The following is a 21,421-nucleotide window of genomic DNA, read 5'->3' on the forward strand; positions in this document are numbered from 1 at the left end:
TAAAAATTAAAAAAAAATTTAATGTTTATTTATTTATTTTCTTATTAGTCATCCATTTTACACACATCAGTGTACACACGTCAATCCCAATCTCCCAATTCATCCCAACACACACCCCCACCCCCAGCAATCTGTATATCTTCTTTGGAGAAATGTCTATTTAGGTCTTCTGCCCATTTTTGGATTGGGTTGTTTGTTTTTTTAATATTGAGCTGCATGAGCTGTTTGTTATATTTTGGAGATTAATCCTTTGTCCAATGATTCCTTTGCAAATATTTTCTCCCATTCTGAGGGTTGTCTTTTTGTCTTGTTTATGGTTTCCTTTGCTGTGCAAAAGCTTTTAAGTTTCATTAGGTCCCATCTGTTTATTTTTGTTTTTATTTCCATTACTCTAGGAAGTGGATCAAAAAATATCTTGCTGTGGTTTATGTCAAAGAGTGTTCTTTCCATGTTTTCCTCTAAGAGTTTTATAGTGCCTGGTCTTACATTTAGGCCTCTAATCCATTTTGAGTTTATTTTTGTGTATGGTGTTAGGGAGTGTTCTAATTTCATTCTTTTACATGTAGTTGTCCAGTTTTCCCAGCACCACTTATTGAAGAGACTATCTTTCCTCCATTGTATAGCCTCACCTCCTTTGTCATAGATTAGTTGACCATAGGTGCGTGGGTTTATCTCTGGGCTTTCTATCCTGTTCCATTGATCTATATTTCTGTTTTTGTGCCAGTACCATATTGTCTTGATTACTGTAGCTTTGTAGTATAGTCTGAAGTCAGGGTGTCTCATTCCTCCAACTCCGTTTTTTACCCTCAAGACTGCTTTGGCTATTCGGGGTCTTTTGTGTCTCCATACAAATTTTAAGATTTTTTGTTCTAGTTCCGTAAAAAATGCCATTGGTAATTTGATAGGGATTGCATTGAATCTATAGATTGCTTTGGGTAGTATAGTCATTTTCACAATATTGATTCTTCCAGTCCAAGAACATGGTATATCTCTCCATCTATTGGTATCATCTTTAATTTCTTTCATCAGTGTCATATAGTTTTCTGCATTACAGGTCTTTTGTCTCCCTAGGTAAGTTTATTCCTAGGTATTTTATTCTTTTTGTTGCAATGGTAAATGGGAGTGTTTCCTTCTCTTTCAGACTTTTCATCATTAGTGTATAGGAATGCAAGAGATTTCTGTGCATTAATGTTGTATCCTGCAACTTTACCAAACTCATTGATTAGCTCTAGTAGTTTTCTGGTGGCATCTTTAGGATTCTCTATGTATAGAATCATGTCATCTGCAAACAGTGACAGTTTTACTTCTTCTTTTCCAATTTGTATTCTTTTTATTTCTTTTTCTTCTCTGATTGCTGTGGCTAGGACTTCCAAAACTATGTTGAGTAACAGTGGTGAGAGTGGACATCCTTGTCTTGTTCCTGATCTTAGAGGAAATGCTTTCAGTTTTTCACCATTGAGAATGATGTTTGCTGTGGGTTTGTTGTATATGGCCTTTATTATGTTGAGGTAGGTTCCCTCTATGCCCACTTTCTGGAGACTTTTTATCATAAATTGGTGTTTAATTTTGTCAAAAGCTTTCTCTGCATCTATTGAGATGATCCAATGGTTTTTCTTCTTCATTTTGTTAATATGGTGTATTGCATTGATTGATTGCATATACTGAAGAATCCTTGCATCTCTGGGATAAATCCCACTTGATCATGGTGTATGATCCTTTTAATGTGTTGTTGGATTCTGTTTGCTAGTATTTTGTTGAGGATTTTTGCATCTGTATCATCAGTGATATTTGTCTGTAATTTTCTTTTTTTGTAGTATCTTTGTGTGGTTTTGGTATCAGGGTGATGGTGGCCTCATAGAATGAGTTTGGGAGTTCTCCTTCCTCTGCAATTTTTGGGAACAGTTTGAGAAGGATGGGTGTTAGCTCTTCTCTAAGTATTTCATAGAATTCACCTGTGAAGCCATCTGGTCCTGGACTTCTGTTTGCTGGAAGATTTTTGTTTTTTGGTTTTTTTTTTGCGGTACGCGGGCCTCTCACTGTTGTGGCCTCTCCCGTTGCAGAGCACAGGCTCCGGACGCTCAGGCTCAGCGGCCATGGCTCACGGGCCCAGCCGCTCCGCGGCATGTGGGATCTTCCTGGACCGGGGCACGAACCCGTGTCCCCTGCATCGGCAGGTGGACTCTCAACCACGGCGCCACCAGGGAAACCCTGTTGGAAGAGTTTTAATCACAGTTTTAATTTCATTACTTGTGATTGGTCTGTTCATATTTTCTATTTCTTCCTGGTTTAGTCTTGGAAGGTTATACCTTTCTAAGAATTTGTCCATTTCTTCCAGGTTGTCCATTTTATTGGCATAGAGTTGCTTGTAGTAGTATCTTAGGAGGCTTTGTATTTCTGCAGTGTCTGTTGTAACTTCTCCTTTTTCATTTCTAATTTTATTGATTTTAGTCCTCTCCTTCTTTTTCTTGATGAGTCTGGTTAATGATTTATCAATTTTGTTAATATTCTCAAAGAACCAGCTTTTCGTTTTGATCTTTGTTATTGTTTTCTTTGTTTCTATTTCATTTATTTCTGCTCTAATCTTTATGATTTCTTTCCTTCTGCGAACTTTGGGTTTTGCTTGTTCTTCTTTCTCTAGTTCCTTTAGGTGTAACGTTAGATTGTTTATTTGAGATTTTTCTTGTTTCTTGAGGTAGGCTTGTATAGCTATAAACTTCCCTCTTAGAACTGCTTTTGCTGCATCCCATAGGCTTTGGATCGTCATGTTTTCATTGTCATTTGTCTCTAGGTATTTTCTGACTTCCTCTTTGACTTCTTTAGTGATCTCTTGGTTATTTAGTAATGTATTGTTTAGCCTCCATGTGTTTGTGTTTTTTACGTTTTTTTCCCTGTAATTGATTTCTAATCTCATAGCATTGTGGTCAGAAAGGATGCTTGATATGATTTCAGTTTTCTTAAGTTTACTGAGGCTTGATTTGTGACCCAAGATGTGATCTATCCTGGAGAATGTTCTGTGCGCACTTGAGAAGAAAGTGTAATCTGCTCTTTTTGGATGGAATGTCCTATAAATATCAATTAAATCTATCTGGTCTATTGTGTCATTTAAAGCTTGTGTTTCCTTATTAATTTTCTGTTTGGATGATGATCTGTCCATTGGTGTAAGTGAGGTGTTAAAGTCCCCCACTATTATTGTGTTACTGTCGATTTCCTCTTTTAGAGCTGTTAGCAGTTGCCTTATGTATTGAGGTGCTCCTATGTTGGGTGCATATATATTTATAACTGTTATATCTTCGTATTGGATTGATCCCTTGATCATTATGTAGTGTCTTTCCCTGTCTCTTGTAACATTCTTTATTTTAAAGTCTATTTTATCTGATATGAGTATTGCTACTCCAGCTTTCTTTTGATTTCCATTTGCATGGAATATCTTTTCCATCCCCTCACTTTCAGTCTGTATGTGTCCCTAGGTCTGAAGTGGGTCTCTTGAAGACAGCATATATATGGGTCTTGTTTTTGTATCCATTCAGCAAGCCTGTGTCTTTTGGTTGGAACATTTAACCCATTCACCTTTAAGGTAATTATCCTTATGTATGTTCCTATTCCCATTTTCTTAATTTTGGGGGGTTTGTTTTTGTAGGTCCTTTTCTTCTCTTGTGTTTCCCACTTAGAGAAGTTCCTTTAGCATTTGTTGTAGAGCTGGTTTGGTGGTGCTGAATTCTCTTAGCTTTTGCTTGTCTGTAAAGGTTTTGATTTCTCCATTGAATCTGAATGAGATCCTTGCTGGGTAGAATAATCTTGGTTGTAGGTTCTTCCCTTTCATCACTTTAAGTATATCGTGCCACTCCCTTCTGGCTTGTAGAGTTTCTGCTGAGAAATCAGCTGTTAACCTTATGGGAGTTCCCTTGTATGTTATTTGTCATCTTTCCCTTGCTGCTTTCAATAAGTTTTCTTTGTCTTTAATTTTTGCCAATTTGATTACTATGCATCTCAGCGTGTTTCTCCTTGGGTTTATCCTGTATGGGACTCTCTGCGCTTCCTGCACTTGGGTGGCTATTTCCTTTCCCATGTTAGGGAAGTTTTTGACCATAATCTCTTCAAATATTTTGTCTGGTCCTTTCTCTCTCTCTTCTCCTTCTGGGACCCCTATAATGCGAATGTTGTTGCATTTAATGTTGTCCCAGAGGTCTCTTAGGCTGTCTTCATTTCTTTTCATTCTTTTTTCTTTATTCTGTTCCGCAGCAGTGAATTCCACCATTCTGTCTTCCAGGCCACTTATCCGTTCTTCTGCCTCAGTTATTCTGCTATTGATTCCTTTTAGTGTAGTTTTCATTTTAGTTATTGTGTTGTTCATCTCTGTTTGTTTGTTCTTTAATTCTTCTAGGTCTTTGTTAAACATTTCTTGCATCTTCTTGATCTTTGCCTCCATTCTTTTTCCGAGGTCCTGGATCATCTTCACTATCATTATTCTGAATTCTTTTTCTGGAAGGTTGCCTATCTCCACTTCATTTAGTTGTTTTTCTGGCATTTTATCTTGTTCTTTCATCTGGTACATAGCCCTTTGCCTTTTCATCTTGTCTATCTTTCTGTGAATGTGGTTTTTGTTCCACAGGCTGCAGGATTGTAGTTCTTCTTGCTTCTGCTGTCTCAGTCTTGCTCTTAAGGAGGTCATTCATTCTGTACAAATGTGGTGAACCCTTGCTGGACGTTCTAGGCACTGATCTAGGTTCAAGGGATATTACAACGACCAAAACAGACAACAAATGATAACCATGTATCAGGTTGTGATAAGTGGTCTAGAGACAGACAAGGCAGAAGAAAGGGTTGAAGAGCAGCATTTGATGTGGGGCGAGGGAGGAAGGCCCCTCTGATATGGGGTAGTTGTGTAGAGACTTGAAAGAGGTGAAGGTGGCAAAGGGGCAAGTCACACAGATATCGCAAGAGTGGGCCAGGTGGAGGGAACGTCTATTGAAGCCTATGAAAGTAGCTCAGTTTTCAGTAGGCACTATGTACAGTGCTGACAGGGTTACAATATCTGTCTCCCTCCTCATGCAGAGTCCTCACCCACAATGGTGGGTGGCAGCTCCTTTTTGTCACACATCCCAATCTCCAGCTTAGCACACATCCCAATCTCCAGCCACGGTGAACTGGACCTGAGGAGGGAGGGCATCCATCCAAACTGAGCAATCTTGCATAAAGTAAGGGCAATCAATCATCAGGGAAAATCAGCAGTACACTGCGACTGTCTCTCGAGGCTCACCTGGGGTTTTGAGTCTAGGAGGCTGGAGTTAGAAGGCCAAAGCCTGTGTGACTGAGAGTGGGTTTATCAGCCTGTCCTTGAGGCAGAGACACACCCCAAGGCTATGCTGTGCAGTCGAACCTTTCCTAGGGTGAGTCCTGCTCCTCTGCCGGTATCTCCTGAGTGCAGGTACATAGATTAGGTGCAGAGATTGCAAAGGAAGAGCACACAGCAAACAGAAATACTTACACTGAGACTGCTTAGGCTTGAAGCAACATTCCTCTAATGTCCCCTATGCACACACACTTGATAAGTAGAAACATAATTTGGATTTTTCAAAACTCTTTTTATGAATGGTGGGGTTTGTTTGTTTGTTTTTTTAAGGCACTACTTTTTTAAGAAGCCTGCGTGTTTCTATCTTGAAAATGTAATTTATGGGTGTGAGGAAGGATTTTTGTTTTTGTCTTTTTTTTAAAGGAAGTTTTCAGATGAGGAAGCTTTGTCCTTTTAATACCTTGAATATCCAGGGTGGATGGAGCCAGTCAGGCTCTGACACGCCTCTTGTTCCAAGCTCTGCCGTCTCTTGGACTGCAGCCTCTCCACAGCTTACCCCGAGTTGGCTGAGCAGTTTTCTTCATGAGTAAAATGCAAATAGCAATGTTCTCAAGGCCAGAGCATTTCTTTCTCCCAGGGAGGTTGTGAATTTCTAAGGTGCTTCTCTGCTAAGCTGAGATTTCATTAACTAAATTGTGTAAAAGGGCTTATTGTCATACCTTGCACTAAATATCAATACCATACGAATACCAGTAGTTGCTAAATACTAGTGCCTATAGAGGTTATGTCAAAAAAGAAAGTCCTTTTTAGACAGAGATGCATACTGAAGTATTTATGAGTAAAATGACATTGTGTCTGGAGCTTGCTTTTAAAAATTCCAGTTAAAAAAATGTGCATATTTGTGGGGGAAGGAGATGGAAGTAGGGTGCTAGTTGCAACAAGATTGGCACCTGTAGAGATTGTTCAAACTGGGTGGTAGGAACATGGGGGTTCACTATTCCATTCTGTCTCACTTTGTGTGTGTTTGAAACGTTTCATGATACAAAGTTAAAAGATAGAGAGAGAAAGAAAAAAAAATAGTCTGACCCACTCTTTTCTCTCTGGACTCTGTTATTACATAACGTCAGCAGGGATCCAAACGTGGGGAATTTGATTATGGGAGTTTTTGCAGTGTGACTTCAACAAAGGGAAAAGTTTGATGGATTATTTCTGGAGAGTGGAACAGTCAGGGTTTCCAAGAAGAGTGATGTTGAAATGAATAATGAAGATTCCTTGCTCAGTGATGCAGCCTGCGGGCTCTTGTCAAACGTTCTGGGAAATCGCGGAAGGGGCTGGCATCGACCTGGTGGCTTAGCGCTTACTTGTGCAGGGCAGGAAAGATCCACGTGCTCCCTGCAGTTTCCCTCAGTCCCTCGAGAATGGTAGTGGGATTTACTTGTACTTTATATCCAGGGCTATGGCCAGGACAGCGCAGCCGTCCAGGTCAGTCGTGCATCCTGGCTCCCTGGACGTGGCATTCTCAGAAGCCTCGGTGTCTTGCAGTGGAACACGGTTGAGGGAGTGTGTGTAGGGCAGCCAGGCCTGGCAGCCAGTCTCCAGCATTCTTGCAGATTCCCACTAAGCCCAGAAAGGAGCACCGGAATGCAACACAGGAAGTTCCCTCTTCTCAACCCCCGTCCCTGGGCTTGCAGGGTGGGGTGGAAATTGGCCTATGGGTGACCACACCCAGCTCCCTATCCACCCCAACCAGAGACTTTACATCCTCAACAGCTGCTGTCTGTGTTTGGCTTTGAACTCAGGCTGCTTTGACCCAGCTCCCAGAAACCAGTTTGCAGGGGACAACTGTGACACAGACGTTCCAGTCATAACTGACCTGCAACTTCTTCCTACTGTCCCCCTGCCATGCACATAGTGTGTCCTCATTTCATTGCTAAGACAGGATTTATCTCAGGAGGTGCATCCTTGATTTGCCTATGATTTTGTTCTGGAGTTTCTTAAAACTTATTACAAAAGCTCATCTCATCACTTAAAATGTGTGAGGAATTTTTTTTTTTTTTTTTAGTGGGTTTCAGTGGAATAAAGAATAAGGTGATGGAGATGCCTTTATTTGTATTGATTGCTCAAGCTGCTCTGTGGGATAAGATTGGACAATGAATTGTGCTTTAGGAAGTAACTTGGCTCTTCCATATCATGATCAATTCAACAAATCAAGAGATGATGTGGGCTATGAACTCTGTGTGGTGCTGCCTTTTTAAGAGCTCATAATCCCTGAAAATCATTCAAATCCTTCAGTATGGTAATAGCACTCCTGGAAATTTCTACAAAGGAAATAATTCAAAAGAAGAAGGGGGGAGGAAATCTTTATACGTATATAGATATTTATGGGAGAATCACTTGTAATAGTGAAAATTGGAAACATAGCAGAGGAATGGTTAAAAAAATTAAGATATATCTGTGGAAAACCATGTAGCCACAAAAAATGATGATTAGGAAGACTATACAAGGTAAGTGTTTATTAAGTGATGCTAAAAAAGTGGAACACAAAAATTATATGAACATTAAAATTATGTAATTGTATTATAATAATGTAATTTCTATATTTGACTGAAGACTGAAAGGAAATTTGGGAGAAGGGAAAGTGGTTGTGTTAAATGGTGGAAAAAATGAGTGATGTTTTTCTTTTTAAATACCTTTAGTGTTGTTGTAGACTTATTTTAGTAATAAATAATTCTTTTTTTTTTGCGGTACGCGGGCCTCTCACTGTTGTGGCCTCTCCCGTTGCGGAGCACAGGCTCCGGACGCGCAGGCTCAGCGGCCATGGCTCACGGGCCCAGCCGCTCCGCGGCATGTGGGATCTTCCCGGACCGGGGCACGAACCCGCGTCCGCTGCATCGGCAGGCAGACTCTCAACCACTGTGCCACCTGGGAAGCCCATAAATAATTCTTTTAAAAAAGAGAATACTCAAGCTCCTTAACTTGTTGTGGTTGTTTTAACTTTGGGCAGTAAGTGAAAAAATATTCAAAAACTAAAGGAAGTCACATCAGCAACTATCAAATCTTGAGCTCAGAATGTGACTAATTGACAATAGTAGGAGTCAGATGAGAGAATCTAAAGATAACAGATACAGGAAATAGGTCCAAGAGGCAGTGGGGGAAAGGATTTGCATAGTTGAATATTTACAAAAAGGAACAAACTCACAACCATTCATTAGTCTATATTGATTCTGATGATACCTGTGAACAAAAAGAGAGAGCCAAAGAGGCATCCTATATTAGCCTTTCTCTAACATTAATGGTCCATTTTGGGTGCCTTCCCTGAAGGCAGCTGAGCAACTCACTTGGAGGAATGGTTCAAATCATTCCTGATTTTTAAATATTAACCCTTGGCCAACTTAATTAATCATAGCGTACCAGCACTTGGAAGCACTCAAACAAAACACCCTTTACCCACAGGAGATGCATCCACCCCAAGCTGCTCTTCCCTTATAATCTTGCCCCAAACTTGCATGGGCAGCTCAGGACGAATTCTGGTCCCAGGCTGCCAATGTCGTGTATTGATGGAGTGAAGCAGGCTGACAGTCTGCAACCTGAGAAGGTTTTTGGAGAAGAGCCTGTGTTAAGTGCCAGTGTTAATTACAGTTGATTTAAACCTTAGATTTTGGATGGACCATGAAAAAGGCAGATTGATGACTACTATGTGGTCAGATGAACCCAGATACTTAGATCTTTCAAGAGAAAACAAAAAGCCTTAAAATCATCTCCAGGGTACAGACACTGTGGTAGGTCCAGTGAAAATTATAAGTTTAGGGTTAGACACGACTCTGCCCACAACCCAAAAGAGTGTGTTAGGGGAGCAGGATGGACATACAGACAGAATTCGAGTCAATAAACGCATCTCACAGAACAAAATATAAGTACCTCAAAGTAAAAAACTTTGAGTTAGATAACCTGGGTTTAAGTCCCAGCTAGGCCCTCTGATCAACTGTGTGATGTTGGACAACTGTCTATGACTCAATTTCATTTCCTGTAAAATAGGAACGAATAACGTCTACCTCAAAGGCAGGTATGAAGATTAAATAAGATAATGCATTTGAGAATCTGTTGAATCCGCAATGTGGACTGCATAAGGCAGTGGTTCTCAAACTTGACTACACATTGGAATCACTCGGGGAGTTAAAAAAAATACTGATGCCTGGGTCACGCCCCCAGAGATTCTGAATTAATTGGTATCATGTGTAGCCTTGGCAGTGGGATATTTAGAATTGTAGAAGAGAAAGAAACAAACCTATAATTGTAGTTGGAGATTTCAAAACCCTTCTCTCAATAATTGACGGAACAAGTAAGATAGAAAAATCAGTGAGGATATAGAAGACTTGAGCAATGCTATCAACCGATTAGACTTAATTGACATTCCACTTAACAATGTCAGAGTATATATTCTTTTCAAGAGCACACAGAAAAATTTCCAAAATAGACCATATTCTAGCTATAAGATAAGCCTTAAGAAATTAAAAAATATCCAAATCAGAAGAGTGTGCAATTCGATCACAGTGGAATTAAGCTAGATGTTAGTAACAGAAAGATATCTGGGAAATAGCCAATTATTTGGGAACAAATTTGCATACTTTCAAATAACCTACAGGTCTAAGGAGAATTAGGGCAATTAGGAAATATTTGGAACTAAATGAAAACACAACATATCAAAATTTGTGAAATTCAGCCAAAATACATTTATAGGGAAATTTATACCACTAAACACTTACAGTATAGAAGAAGAAAGGTCTCAAACCAATGGCTTTAGATACCACCTTAAGCAACTAGAAAAAACAGCAAATTAAACCTAAACTAAGCAGAAAAGTGTAAATTATAAAGATTAGAGAAGAAATTAGTGAAATAGAAAACAGAAAAACAATGGAGAAAAATCAATGAAATTAAAAGCTGGTTCTTTGAGAAGATCAATAAAATTGATAAACCTCTATCCAGACTGATCAGGAAAAGAAGAGAGAGAAGACACAAATTACTAATATCAGGATTGAGAGAGGTGATATCACTACAGATTCCATAGATATTATGGAATAAAAGTATTATAAGGGAATATCAAGAATAACTTTGTGCCAATAAATATGACCAAATTAGAGGAAATGGAAAGATTCTTTGACGCAATTTACCATTTAATTAAAAAAATAGATAACCTGTATAACTCTACATCTATTAAATAAATTGAATTAGTGGTTAAAATTCTTCCCACAAAGAAAATTTCAATCCAAGATGGTGAATTCTATCAAATATTTAAGGAAGAAATAATACCAATTCTACACATGAACACTTCAAGTAAATTGAAAAGGATGGACTATATCCCAACTCATTCCATGAGACCAGCATTACTCTGATACCAGAACTAGACAAAAATATTACAAGAAAAGAAAACTAGAGATCAATATCTCTCATGAGTATAGATGCAAAAATTCTTAAGCAAATTTTAGCAAATAGAATCTAACAATATTTATAAAAGATAATAAATAATGAGCAAGTCGGTTTACCTCAAGAATGCAAGGTTAGTTTGATATTTGAAAATCAATCAATGTAATTCACCATATTAACAGACTTAAAAGAAAAACCATATGAATATCTCAGTAGATGTAGAAAAATAATTTGACAGAATTCAAAATCCATTTCTGATTTTTAAAAAAGCAACTCTCAGCAAAGTAGGGAACTTCTCAACTTGAGAAAAGGCATCTATGAAAAACTTAAAGCTAACATCATACTTAATGGGAAAGACTGACTGTCTTTCCTCTAAGACCAAGGACAAAGCAAGGTTGTCCATTTTCACTATTTTTATTCAGCAATGTATTGCTTCTAGCCAGCACAATAAGGCAAGAAAAAAATATAAGAGGAAGTCAGACTGGACAAGAAGTAAAGCTGTCTTTATTCTCAGACAACATAATTATCCATATAGAAAATTCTATGGAATCTACCAAAAAGCTGCAAAACTAATAACTGAGTTTAGCGAGGCTGCAGGATACAAGATCAATATTAAAAATCAACTGTATTTCTAAATAATTTCAACAAACAACTGGAAACTGAACTTATATAAACATCAGCATTTACAAGTGCATAAGAATATCAACTACTTAAAATTAAACCTCACAAAAGGAGTCTAAGACGTGTATGCTGAAAAAACATTGCTGAGAGAGACCTACATATATGGAGAGATATACTGTGTTCATGGATCAGGAGATTCAAAATTGTTAAGATGTCAGTTCTCCCCAAATAGATCTATAAAATCAATGCAATCCCAATCAAAATCACACTACTAGACTTTTAAAACCCAGAAACTGATAAACACTGTAAAACTTAAGTTCATTCTAAAGTTCTTATCTTTCTTAGAAAAAGAATAGAGTTGGATTTCAAGGCTAACAATAAAGCTATAGTAATCAAGAAAATGTGACGTTAGTATAAAGATAGATCAATGGAACAGATGGAGAATTTAGAATACACCCACAAGTATATGGCCAACTGGCTTTTTCACAAAGGTGCAAGGGCAATTCAGTAGAGAAAGGCCAGTCATTTCAATAAATGGTGCTGGAACTATTGCATATCCACATGCAAAAAAGTAAACATCATTCCAAACCTTGCCTCATACATAAAAATTAACTCAAAATGGATTATAGACCTAAATATAAAACTTAAAATTATATAACTTCTGGAAGAAAACATAGAAGAAAATCTTTGTGACCTTGGGTCAGTTATACCACAGAAAGTAGGATCCATCAAAAAATTAATAAATGAGACTTTATCAAAATTAAGAACTTCTGCTCTTTGAAAAACATTGTTAAGAGAATAGAAAGATTGGGAAAAAGTATTTGTCAATCATATATCTGACAAAGGACTTGTATACAGAATATATAATGAACTCAAAACTCAACAATTAAGAAAACAAAACCCAATTTAAAAAATAAGCAAAAGATTTGAAAGACTCTCACCAAAGAAGATATAAGGATGGCAAATATACACATGAAAAGATTCTCAACATCAGCAGTCATTAGGGAAATGTAAATTAATACTACAATGGAGATATTATTATACATCTATCAGAATAGCTAAAATAAAAAATACTGATAACACCTATTCCTGGAGAGGAGGTGAAGCAACTGGAACTCTTATACATTTCTGGTGAGCAAGCAAAATGGTAGAACCACTTTGGGAGCCAGTTTGGCAGTTTCTTTTAAAGTTAAATGTACACTTACCATACCCACTTCTAGGTGTCTACCTAGAGAAATGAAAACTTATATGCTCATACTTGTTCATGAAGCTTTTTAGCAGTGTTATTCATAACTGCTTAAAACTGGAAACAACCCAAATGTCCTGCACTGGGGAACAGTTAGATAAACTGTGGTATATTCATACAATGGAATATTACTCAGCAATAAAAAGGGCAGACTATTAATACAGGCAACAATGTGGATGAGCCTCAGAAAAATTATGCTGAGCGAAAGATGTCAGACCAAAAAAAAAAAAAAAAAAGAGTATGGTTCCATTTATGTAAAATTCTAGAAAATGAAAACTAATCTATAGTGGCAGATAAGCTATTGCAGAACGGGGGCAGGGATTACCAAGGGGCACGAGGAAACTTTAGTGGTAATTAACTTGATCACGGTGATAGTTTCACAGCCATATAACATATATCAAAATTCATCCTACCATATACTTTATTGTTTTTATTATTATTTTGATGGCACCATGTGGGATCCTAGTTCCCCGCCCAGGGATTCAACCTGCGCCCCCTGCAGTGGAAGCACACGGAGTCTTAACCACTGGACCACCAGGGAAGTCCCTTTCCTACTATACACTTTAAATATGTGCAGCTTATTCTATGTCAATTACATCTCAAGAAAGCTGTGTAAAAAAATGTTATCTAGGCGACTCTAATGCGCAGCTAAGTATGAGGACCCTGAAACACATACAAGGCTATCCTATGTCCTTCAGTTTTGGCTTAGAAGTGGCGGCCATTAACCCACAGAGAGTTTTCTATTGTCCAGATTCCAAACTTGTTACAAATCTAAAACCTATAGGATAGCTACAGAATGAGCATGCAGTCCACCGCATAAATTCATTTTCATGGTTCCAAGGCCTTCATTTTAAGCTGCAGGGAAGTACTAGATAAAAATTACTAATCCGAAATGAAATAGAGCAAGAAGCTTCAAGGCTTTAAGCTTCCAGGACTATAAATCAGCCACAGTGCAGAGACAATTTTGGAACTGGTAATTTGGTGAAATTGCTCTTCCCATCCCTCATAGACTCAGCTTCTGTACTACCCTTACTTTATTAGAGTTTGGTATTTGAACCCACTCCATTTTCTGCTTCTCTTTCCTTTGACCTAATCTGCAGTGCTTCTAAGAATAGGTACTTGAACATATTGAAGACGTTGCTAACTCTGTTAGGTTATGCAAGACTTCCTTAAATGAGTATATTTCCCCTTTCCTCTCAATGACTCAAATGGGACAAACTATAAAGGACCTGAAACTAGATGAATGAGACCAGTGTATGCATTAGGCACAGTTTTGCTCAAAGGCAGGGCTATGACTTAGAGTGGCATAGTTTCATCTTCAATGTGCATATGAATCACTTGGGGATCCTGTCAAAATGCAGAATCTGAGTCAGTAAGGCTGGGGTGGACCCCAAGATTCTGCATTTCTAACCAGCCGCTCTTTGGTAATGCCAATGCTGCTAGTTGGGTTGCAAAGTGACCCTTCAAAGTCCTTTCATGCCTGGGACACTGTGAAACAATAATCACCCTAATAGGGAAGAAGAGGGCATTCAAGTCAAAGGGAGAAACATTGTGTCAGCACTGCCTTTGATGACGCTCTCCAAGTTATGAACCTCCTGCGTTACACAAATGCTTATACATCTGGTAAGGGTAAGGATTCATTGGTTGTGAGAATAGCTCAGAATGTTTAAAAAAATGTTGATGGAATTGTCTTACCTTTTACTGAAAAGGATTTGTAACAGATAGAATGGTTTTTGTAGGTTATAGTTAGTCAACCAAATTTAAGTCACTTTATCACTGTTGCATCCAACCATGTCCTGTGTGTGCCCCCCTCTTTTCTTCTTTTTACGAAAGATACATATTATTGAAGTATGAAACTCTAATGTTTAATTCACTACGTAGCTGATGTTTTCAGTTCTTATGACAAATGGGCTGGTTTCTCTCTTAGATAGTGAGAGGATTATATTGCATGTCCTGAATTTTCTTCTTTTTGAGGCAAAGATAGCTTTGGTAACAGCAGCAGTTGCTTCAAATGATTTAGAGTTATAGTAAAATCGCTTGGAAAGAATTGCAGGACAGTATTGAGGCATGGTCATGAATCTTCCTGGGGAAGCTGGCTGCAGTCCTTGGGTGGGTCTTTCTCACCCATTACTTACTTTCCTTCCCCTCTGCTTTGTACATCACACTGCATGATTTTTTTCCAGAGCAGATTCTTGATTTTTGGAAAGGAACTTAGTAGTTTAGTTTTGCCTAAAGCTGACACATTCAAACAAACACATTTCAAATCTCTCCGAATTTGCAATTTAAACCAAGAGTCCTTGATATGCTTAAAACCAGGCCAGTCTATATTTTCATCAAAATTCTTATTGTGGGTAATTTTCCGTCTCAGTTTACTTTGCTATTTAAATTAGTTCGTCATGATTTTCAATGAAAATAACTGAGAAAAATGCATCCATAAAAGCTAAGAGTAAATCTGTATTCGTAGCGCTGTATTCCTTGTCCAGGATTCCTTATTAAGTGATTACAAGAGCAATTTTCTGTCTTTCAAGTCAATTTCTGCAGAAGAATTTGAATCACCACTGGAATGAATGTGGTAACAAGAGTAGGTCTGTCAACAATATGTGACACTAGGGAGGGGAGCATAGGAGCTGGGCTGTCTGGACGATGGTTTTGGATGGGGTTTGGGGTTTTTGTTGTTGCCAGAAAACTCAAAGTTCAAAGAGAGAAAAAAAGCATATTGATTAGTTTTGGACTGGTCAAAGACTAGATTTATATCTGAATTTAACTAATGTTTTACACATGGTCTCCTTTGTGTTTTGAAAGATGTTGTACCCCGGGTTATTTAAAGACCAGGGCCAGCTGAAAGTAATTCCTCTTCTTGTCTTCTCCAAATCATGACCATTTAATAGGCTGGTAGATATTAAATCTCTAGGAACAAAAGGGAGTGTGACTGGCCCATATGACCCGTGATCTCTAAAGTCCCCGTTGGCACCTCAAGATCTTCGTGGCTTATTTTTCTCCCCAAACCCCCTATTCTAGAGGCCACGTTCGTGGGGATGTCTGGAGAACCAAGCTGACCACTTGCCCGTCTCCCAGTGCATCTTTCTTTTGTCCGGTTTATGAAAGATATTTGGATCTGCTGATGTCAACTTCAGCTCCATCAGTTAATTTTTGTTTAAAAATTAAGTTGCTAACATTATTAGGTGCATTGTCCTAACCACTTTACACATATTATCTTAGTTAATCCTCGTGATACCCATTTTATAGATGAGAAACCTGAGGCTCAGGCAGGTTCCATAACTTGCTGAAGTCCTCAAGGCCAGGATCCAAAACACAGACAACTTAAACCCCAGACATATGCTCTTAACCACAGTGTATCCTGCTTCCTTCATCTGTAGATTTTTACAGAACTTGGGAACTAAAGCAGTTTGGGAAAGGGACAAGAATATGGATTCTAATGAAGCTGCCTTAAAGCTTCATAGTCATCTACTCATTCAACAATAGTGTGCTCCTCAGATGGAGAGAACAAACGTATGGACAGCAAGGGGAGAAAGTGGCAGGGTGGGGGGTGGCTGTGGTGGGATGAAGTGGGAGATTGGGATTGACATGTATACACTGATATGTATAAAGTAGATAACTAATAAGAACCTGCTCTATATAAAATAAAATAAAATAAAATTCAAAAAAAAATTAAAACAAAAAAACCCAATAGTGTTCTCCCGCTCAACTCTTCCAGAAGCATGCTTTCAGTTAAAGGTCATCGCATCACTCTATAGCAGACACTTTTTCCTGGCAGTGGTCCTCACACTAATTCACAGGGTAAGTCTTCTGCAACCATGTTTCTATTTTAAAACCTGTCCCCCTAGTCAGAACAGAATGAGTCCTAAGCTGGGTCAAGAAGATTCTTTCTACTGGAAATCTGAAATTGGGAAGAAGACATGGAGAGTTAGCTTCTGATATAGCCGGAACTGTGTCATGCAAACTTAGTGCAACATGCAAACTCAGGAACTGTAGGGAAGCCATTTTCTTCCACAAACGAGAACAGGGAGAGGGGAGCGGGGAAAGGAAGGAAGGTGAGGGGATGTTAGAGGACAGGAGAGGAGAGCGAGAGAATATGAAGAAGATGAGGCAAACACACACAGTAGCTGAGACCACATAGACACGGGACTTTTTGCCAACTTCCCAGTACATGGCTTCAGTTCTTCATGAAGTATCCCTATTTCCTTAAAAACACTCTTTTTTTTGCTTTTTCCCATCTCGCAAGATGGTGGGTGAAAAGGCTGAGAAGCCAGATACTAAGGAGAAAAAACCTGAAGCCAAGAAGGCTGATGCTGGTGGCAAGGTTAAAAAGGTGAAGCACTTCTTTTCGGATCCGCCATCTGCGGTGGCACCAGCCGCCAATATGCAGATTTTCGTGAAGACCCTGACGGGGAAGACCGTCACTCTCGAGGTCGAACCCTCGGATACGATAGAAAATGTAAAGGCCAAGATCCAGGACGAGGAAGGAATTCCTCCTGCCCAGCAAAGACTGAGTTTTGCTGGCAAGCAACTGGAAGATGGACGTACTTTGTCTGAACGCAACACTGAAAAGGAGTCCATCCTTCATCTTGTGTTGAGACTTCGTGGTGGCGCTAAGAAAAGGAAGAAGTCTTATACCACTCCCAAGAAGAACAAGCGTAAGAGAAAGAAGGTTAAGCTGGCTGTCCTGAAATACTATAAGGTGGAGGAGAATGGCAAAACCAGTCGCCTTCGTCGGGAGTGCCCTTCAGATGAACGTGGTGCTGGAGTTTTTATGGCCAGCCACTTTGACAGACATTATTGTGGCAAATGTTTTCTGACCTATTGTTTCAACAAACCAGAAGACAAGTGATTGTATATTGGTTAATAAAAGACGTGAACTAATGAAAAAAAAAAAAAAACAGGTGAAGCAGGTTAAGAAGGGGAAGCCCCACTGCAGCCGAAACCCCGTCCTGGTCAGAGGAATGGGCAGATATTCCAGAAAGGCCTTGTACAAGAGGAAGTATTCAGCAGCTAAATCCAAGGTTGAAAAGAAAAAGAAGGTGAAGGTTCTTGCAACTGTCACAAAACCAGTTGGTGGTGACAAGAATGGCGGTACCCGGGTGGTTAAACGTCGCAAAATGCCTAGGTATTATCCTACTGAAGATGTGCCTCGAAAGCTGTTGAGTCACGGCAAAAAACCCTTCAGTAAGCAGGTGAGAAAACTGCGCGCTAGCATCACTCGTGGGACCATTCTGCTTACCCTCACTGGGCGCCACAGAGGCAAGAGGGTCATTTTCCTGAAGCAGCTGAGCAGTGGCCTGCTACTTGTGACTGGGCCTCTGTCCCTCAATCGAGTTCCTCTGCGGATAACACACCAGAAATCTGTCATTGCCACTTCCACCAAAATTGATATCAGTGGTGTGAAAATCCCGGAACATCTCACTGATGCTTACTTCAAGAAGAAGAAACTGCGTAAGCCCAGGAAGGTGAGATCTTCGACACAGAGAGAGAGAAATACGAGATTACAGAGCAACGGAAGGTTGATCAGAAAGCTGTGGACTCACAAATTCTGCGAAGAATCAAAGCTGTTCCTCAACTCCAGGGCTACCTCCGCTCTGTGTTCGCTCTTACAAACGGAATTTATCCTCACAAAGTAGTGTTCTAAATTTCTTACAAAGAACCTAATTAAATAATTCGGTCCATTAAAAAAACAAAAAACAAAAAACACTCTTTTTGCTTAAGCTGCTTCAAGTTGATTTCTGTCTCTTGCAATCAAAATCCTAATTAATGCTTATTCGAGCTCCTGCAAGACCCAGGAACTCTGACACTTTTGTACCTTCCTCAGAGCCCTGTGTTCAATCTGTGTTCAATCAATGCTTTGTTCTCCATTCTCTGCTTCAGTGTGCTTCAACCCTGCCCACTTATCTGGAGGCTTTATTCAATCATCTAACTGTATGGCCTGAATCCGGGCTCTCTTCCCTCTTGCTCACCTTATATTCTACCATGAGATTAATCTTCCAAAACTTTGTTTTCCCTCAAGCATTACTTTCCAGCTCTAACATCTTCGGTGGGTCACTAGCTCCTAATTGTGTCTCATGGAACACCAAAGGAAATGGTCCATGATAAAAAGAGTTCTGTGGTCAAAGGTCCCCCTCTCTTGACCTTGCCACATAAATGAACAATATTAAAGGCTTTGAGAAGTTCTGTTTATAAACCATCCTCCACCGCCCCTGGCCCTACACACACCAAAAAACAAAAACAACTCAGCTTGAATTTGACTTGACATTTCCTTTCTTGGTGTGACACCTCCAGGACAAGGGGAAACATCTACAGAATTAGGGTCAAACTTCTTTTTGGCCCTCTACCCATGTGCCCCATATATGACTTATCTGGTCTGACTGACCATCTCTCCCAAAGCTGCAGCCACAGGAACCTCCTTCTTGCTTCCTGTGCTTCCTGGCCTCTGTGTCCCCTCCACATGGAATATTCCTTGCCCACCCTGCCTCCAAGCTCCACCTGTTCCATGGAGTCTTCTCAAACCACTCAATTCTACCTTGTGCTTATACTTTTCTCACCTCCTAAAGCCCTTGCGATTTGAACCACAGATTAGCATTTAGTCATTCACACATAATCTGTTTCTACCTAACTCTTTCACACCTATATGTTTGTCAACCCATGAAGAGTAAAAGTTTATGAAACACAGAAACCATACCTTTTCTTCTATAATATCCAGCTCAGGTCTAGCACAAAAAATATTTTTGAGAATGATGTATTGAATAAATTGGGCCAACTCCATGACTTAGAATGACAAATATTTTCTCTCCGTCTGCTCAAGAATGGCCTGGCCAGTAGACCTAAGGTTGCTCAAGGCCTAATGCCAGGCTTTCCCTGAAGAACACAAGGACAGCTGAATGCTTGTGAGGAGTTACTTCTGTCAAGGCAGGGTCCTCTTGGGTATAGACCTTTGAAGTGATCCTTATCTGCCCGTAAGGGAAGAAGGTTACCTTGTTTACCTAACACAGTTAGCTTGTTAGCTGAAAACAGGGGTGGTGCAGACAACCCTGCCACAGTTAAAATCCCATGCTTGGAAAAAGCCTAAATACTCTGCCACATAAAATTGGTTGATAAATCTACGATAGCATACCTCTAGCACAAAATCATAGATAGCTTTAACAAATCATATTGTAGAAGAGTATTTAATGACTTGGGAAAAAATTAGGATACACTGTTAAGGGAGAAAAAATTTCTAAGAGAGCATATATACTATGTTTATAATTTGATTAAAAAAAGAATATGTGTGAAAACAACATTGGAAAGGTAAACAAACATGTTAACATTGATTATATCTGGGTGGTGGGATCACAAGTGTTGTTTCTTTTTTTTTCAATCCCTTCTTGTACTTTTCTGTATTTTCCTGGTTTTCTACATTGAACATATGTTACTTTTGTAATCAGAAAAAAAATAATCAAAAACACAATTCTCTGTTTTCTCTCTTCTCCCAGCTCCTGCCTTCACACTGAATGCTTCAAGTTCAGAGGCCTACAGAATCCTCTCCATTTTGACTTTGTGCCTTAACCTCTTGTTGGTTGTGTTCAGCTTTCTTTTTTAATTAGGCTAACATAGGAATGTCTCAGAATCCACTGATAATCTGGGCACTGTCCAGTGTAGGCGTCTGAGCTATGTATAAGGAGCAGATCAAAAGATGTCTTTCCTTCCCCAGACATGTTCTGACTGCTCTCACTCTGTCTTTCCTCTCTTGCTCTCTTTTCTCCTAAGAAGAAAATGATGATGGATGTGGGTATTAAAATGACATCCTTTAAAGAGACGTGGAGGAAAGGCATAGGGTTACACAATATCTCCCCATGAATATGTATAGCTTTACCTGACTACTGCCTGAGAAAGATTCTAGCTCAGCTGGTCTGCTACTGTGCTGAACAGAGTAAGAACAAGGAAGAACTAAGACTTGGAAGGAGCCTGAGCATCCAGGAATTGTTACATTGGAAATACAGAAAAGGAAAGGTCCAGGGAGGCAGGGAGAGAGGAAGGGCATCAAGAGCCTGTGTGTGTGTGTGTGTGTGTGTGTGTGTGTGATGGAGGTACACAGGGTGGGGGAGGATTGTGAGCTGAGTTTTGGAAGAGTGAAGAGGAACAAAAAAGGGGCAACTGAGTGGAAGAAAGAGAAGTTAGATTGAGTGTTGAGAATATACTTAAGCCCTTTGACCTTTTTCTCATGGGACTGGGTAAATATTTTAACTGATTTAAAAAATATATATAATACACATATATAATACGTGTATTATATATACACATATGTATTTTATATATATATATATACACACATATATTTTTGGGGGGGGGTTTCTTTTGGCTGCGTCACGTGGCTTGTGGGATCTTAATTCCCTGACCAGGGGTCAAACCCGGGCCCACTGCAGTGCCACTGCCGAGTCTTAACCACTGGACCGCCAGGGAATTCCCTAAATTATATTTCTATACAGGAGTGCTGCTGCTTCTGCTGTGTTTCGTGCTTACTCTGAACCTCGTAGGGCGTCCCTATTCATGTCAAAGATGAATGCCTTCCTTACGAATGAATGTTTTCTATGGAGAAGTGGCGTGGGCTTACCTTATTTCAATGCCTTTTGCCACTCTCTTGGCACTAGGTGAGCTCCATCAATGCACATACGTTCCTTATGATGAAAGGTGTAGCTGAGGATGCCCCTGTTTTGGAAGAAGGCAATTTGGTTCGAGTCTGTCCTGGGAATTGGGGTCTTGTCTTCATGTCTGGCCAAGGGGGATCTTCTGGAGCTTCTGCCCAGACCCCTCTGGAAGCTTTGCCTGCAGTTATTTAGGCATGTTGTGAGCTGAAG

General features: G+C 39.5%; 1 protein-coding gene and 1 pseudogene across 2 annotated transcripts; both read left to right on the plus strand.

Annotated features, from left to right (window-relative positions):
• The first annotated feature begins 16,821 nt into the window (after nt 1–16,821).
• On the plus strand, nt 16,822–18,246 carry LOC114901134 (60S ribosomal protein L6-like). Its single transcript, XM_029232835.1, is given in 3 exon segments — nt 16,822–16,908; nt 17,480–18,035; nt 18,038–18,246. Coding segments are annotated over 3 exon segments (828 nt in total). The 3' UTR covers nt 18,223–18,246.
• On the plus strand, nt 16,928–17,476 carry LOC114901135 (annotated as a pseudogene). The gene has a single exon (XR_003795029.1). The product of XR_003795029.1 is annotated as a ubiquitin-40S ribosomal protein S27a pseudogene (transcript).
• Nucleotides 18,247–21,421: the final 3,175 nt, after the last annotated feature.

The sequence above is a fragment of the Monodon monoceros genome, unplaced genomic scaffold (assembly GCF_005190385.1).
Source record: "Monodon monoceros isolate NGI ecotype Baffin Bay Population unplaced genomic scaffold, NGI_Narwhal_1 Super_Scaffold_19, whole genome shotgun sequence".
NCBI lineage: Eukaryota > Metazoa > Chordata > Mammalia > Artiodactyla > Monodontidae > Monodon > Monodon monoceros.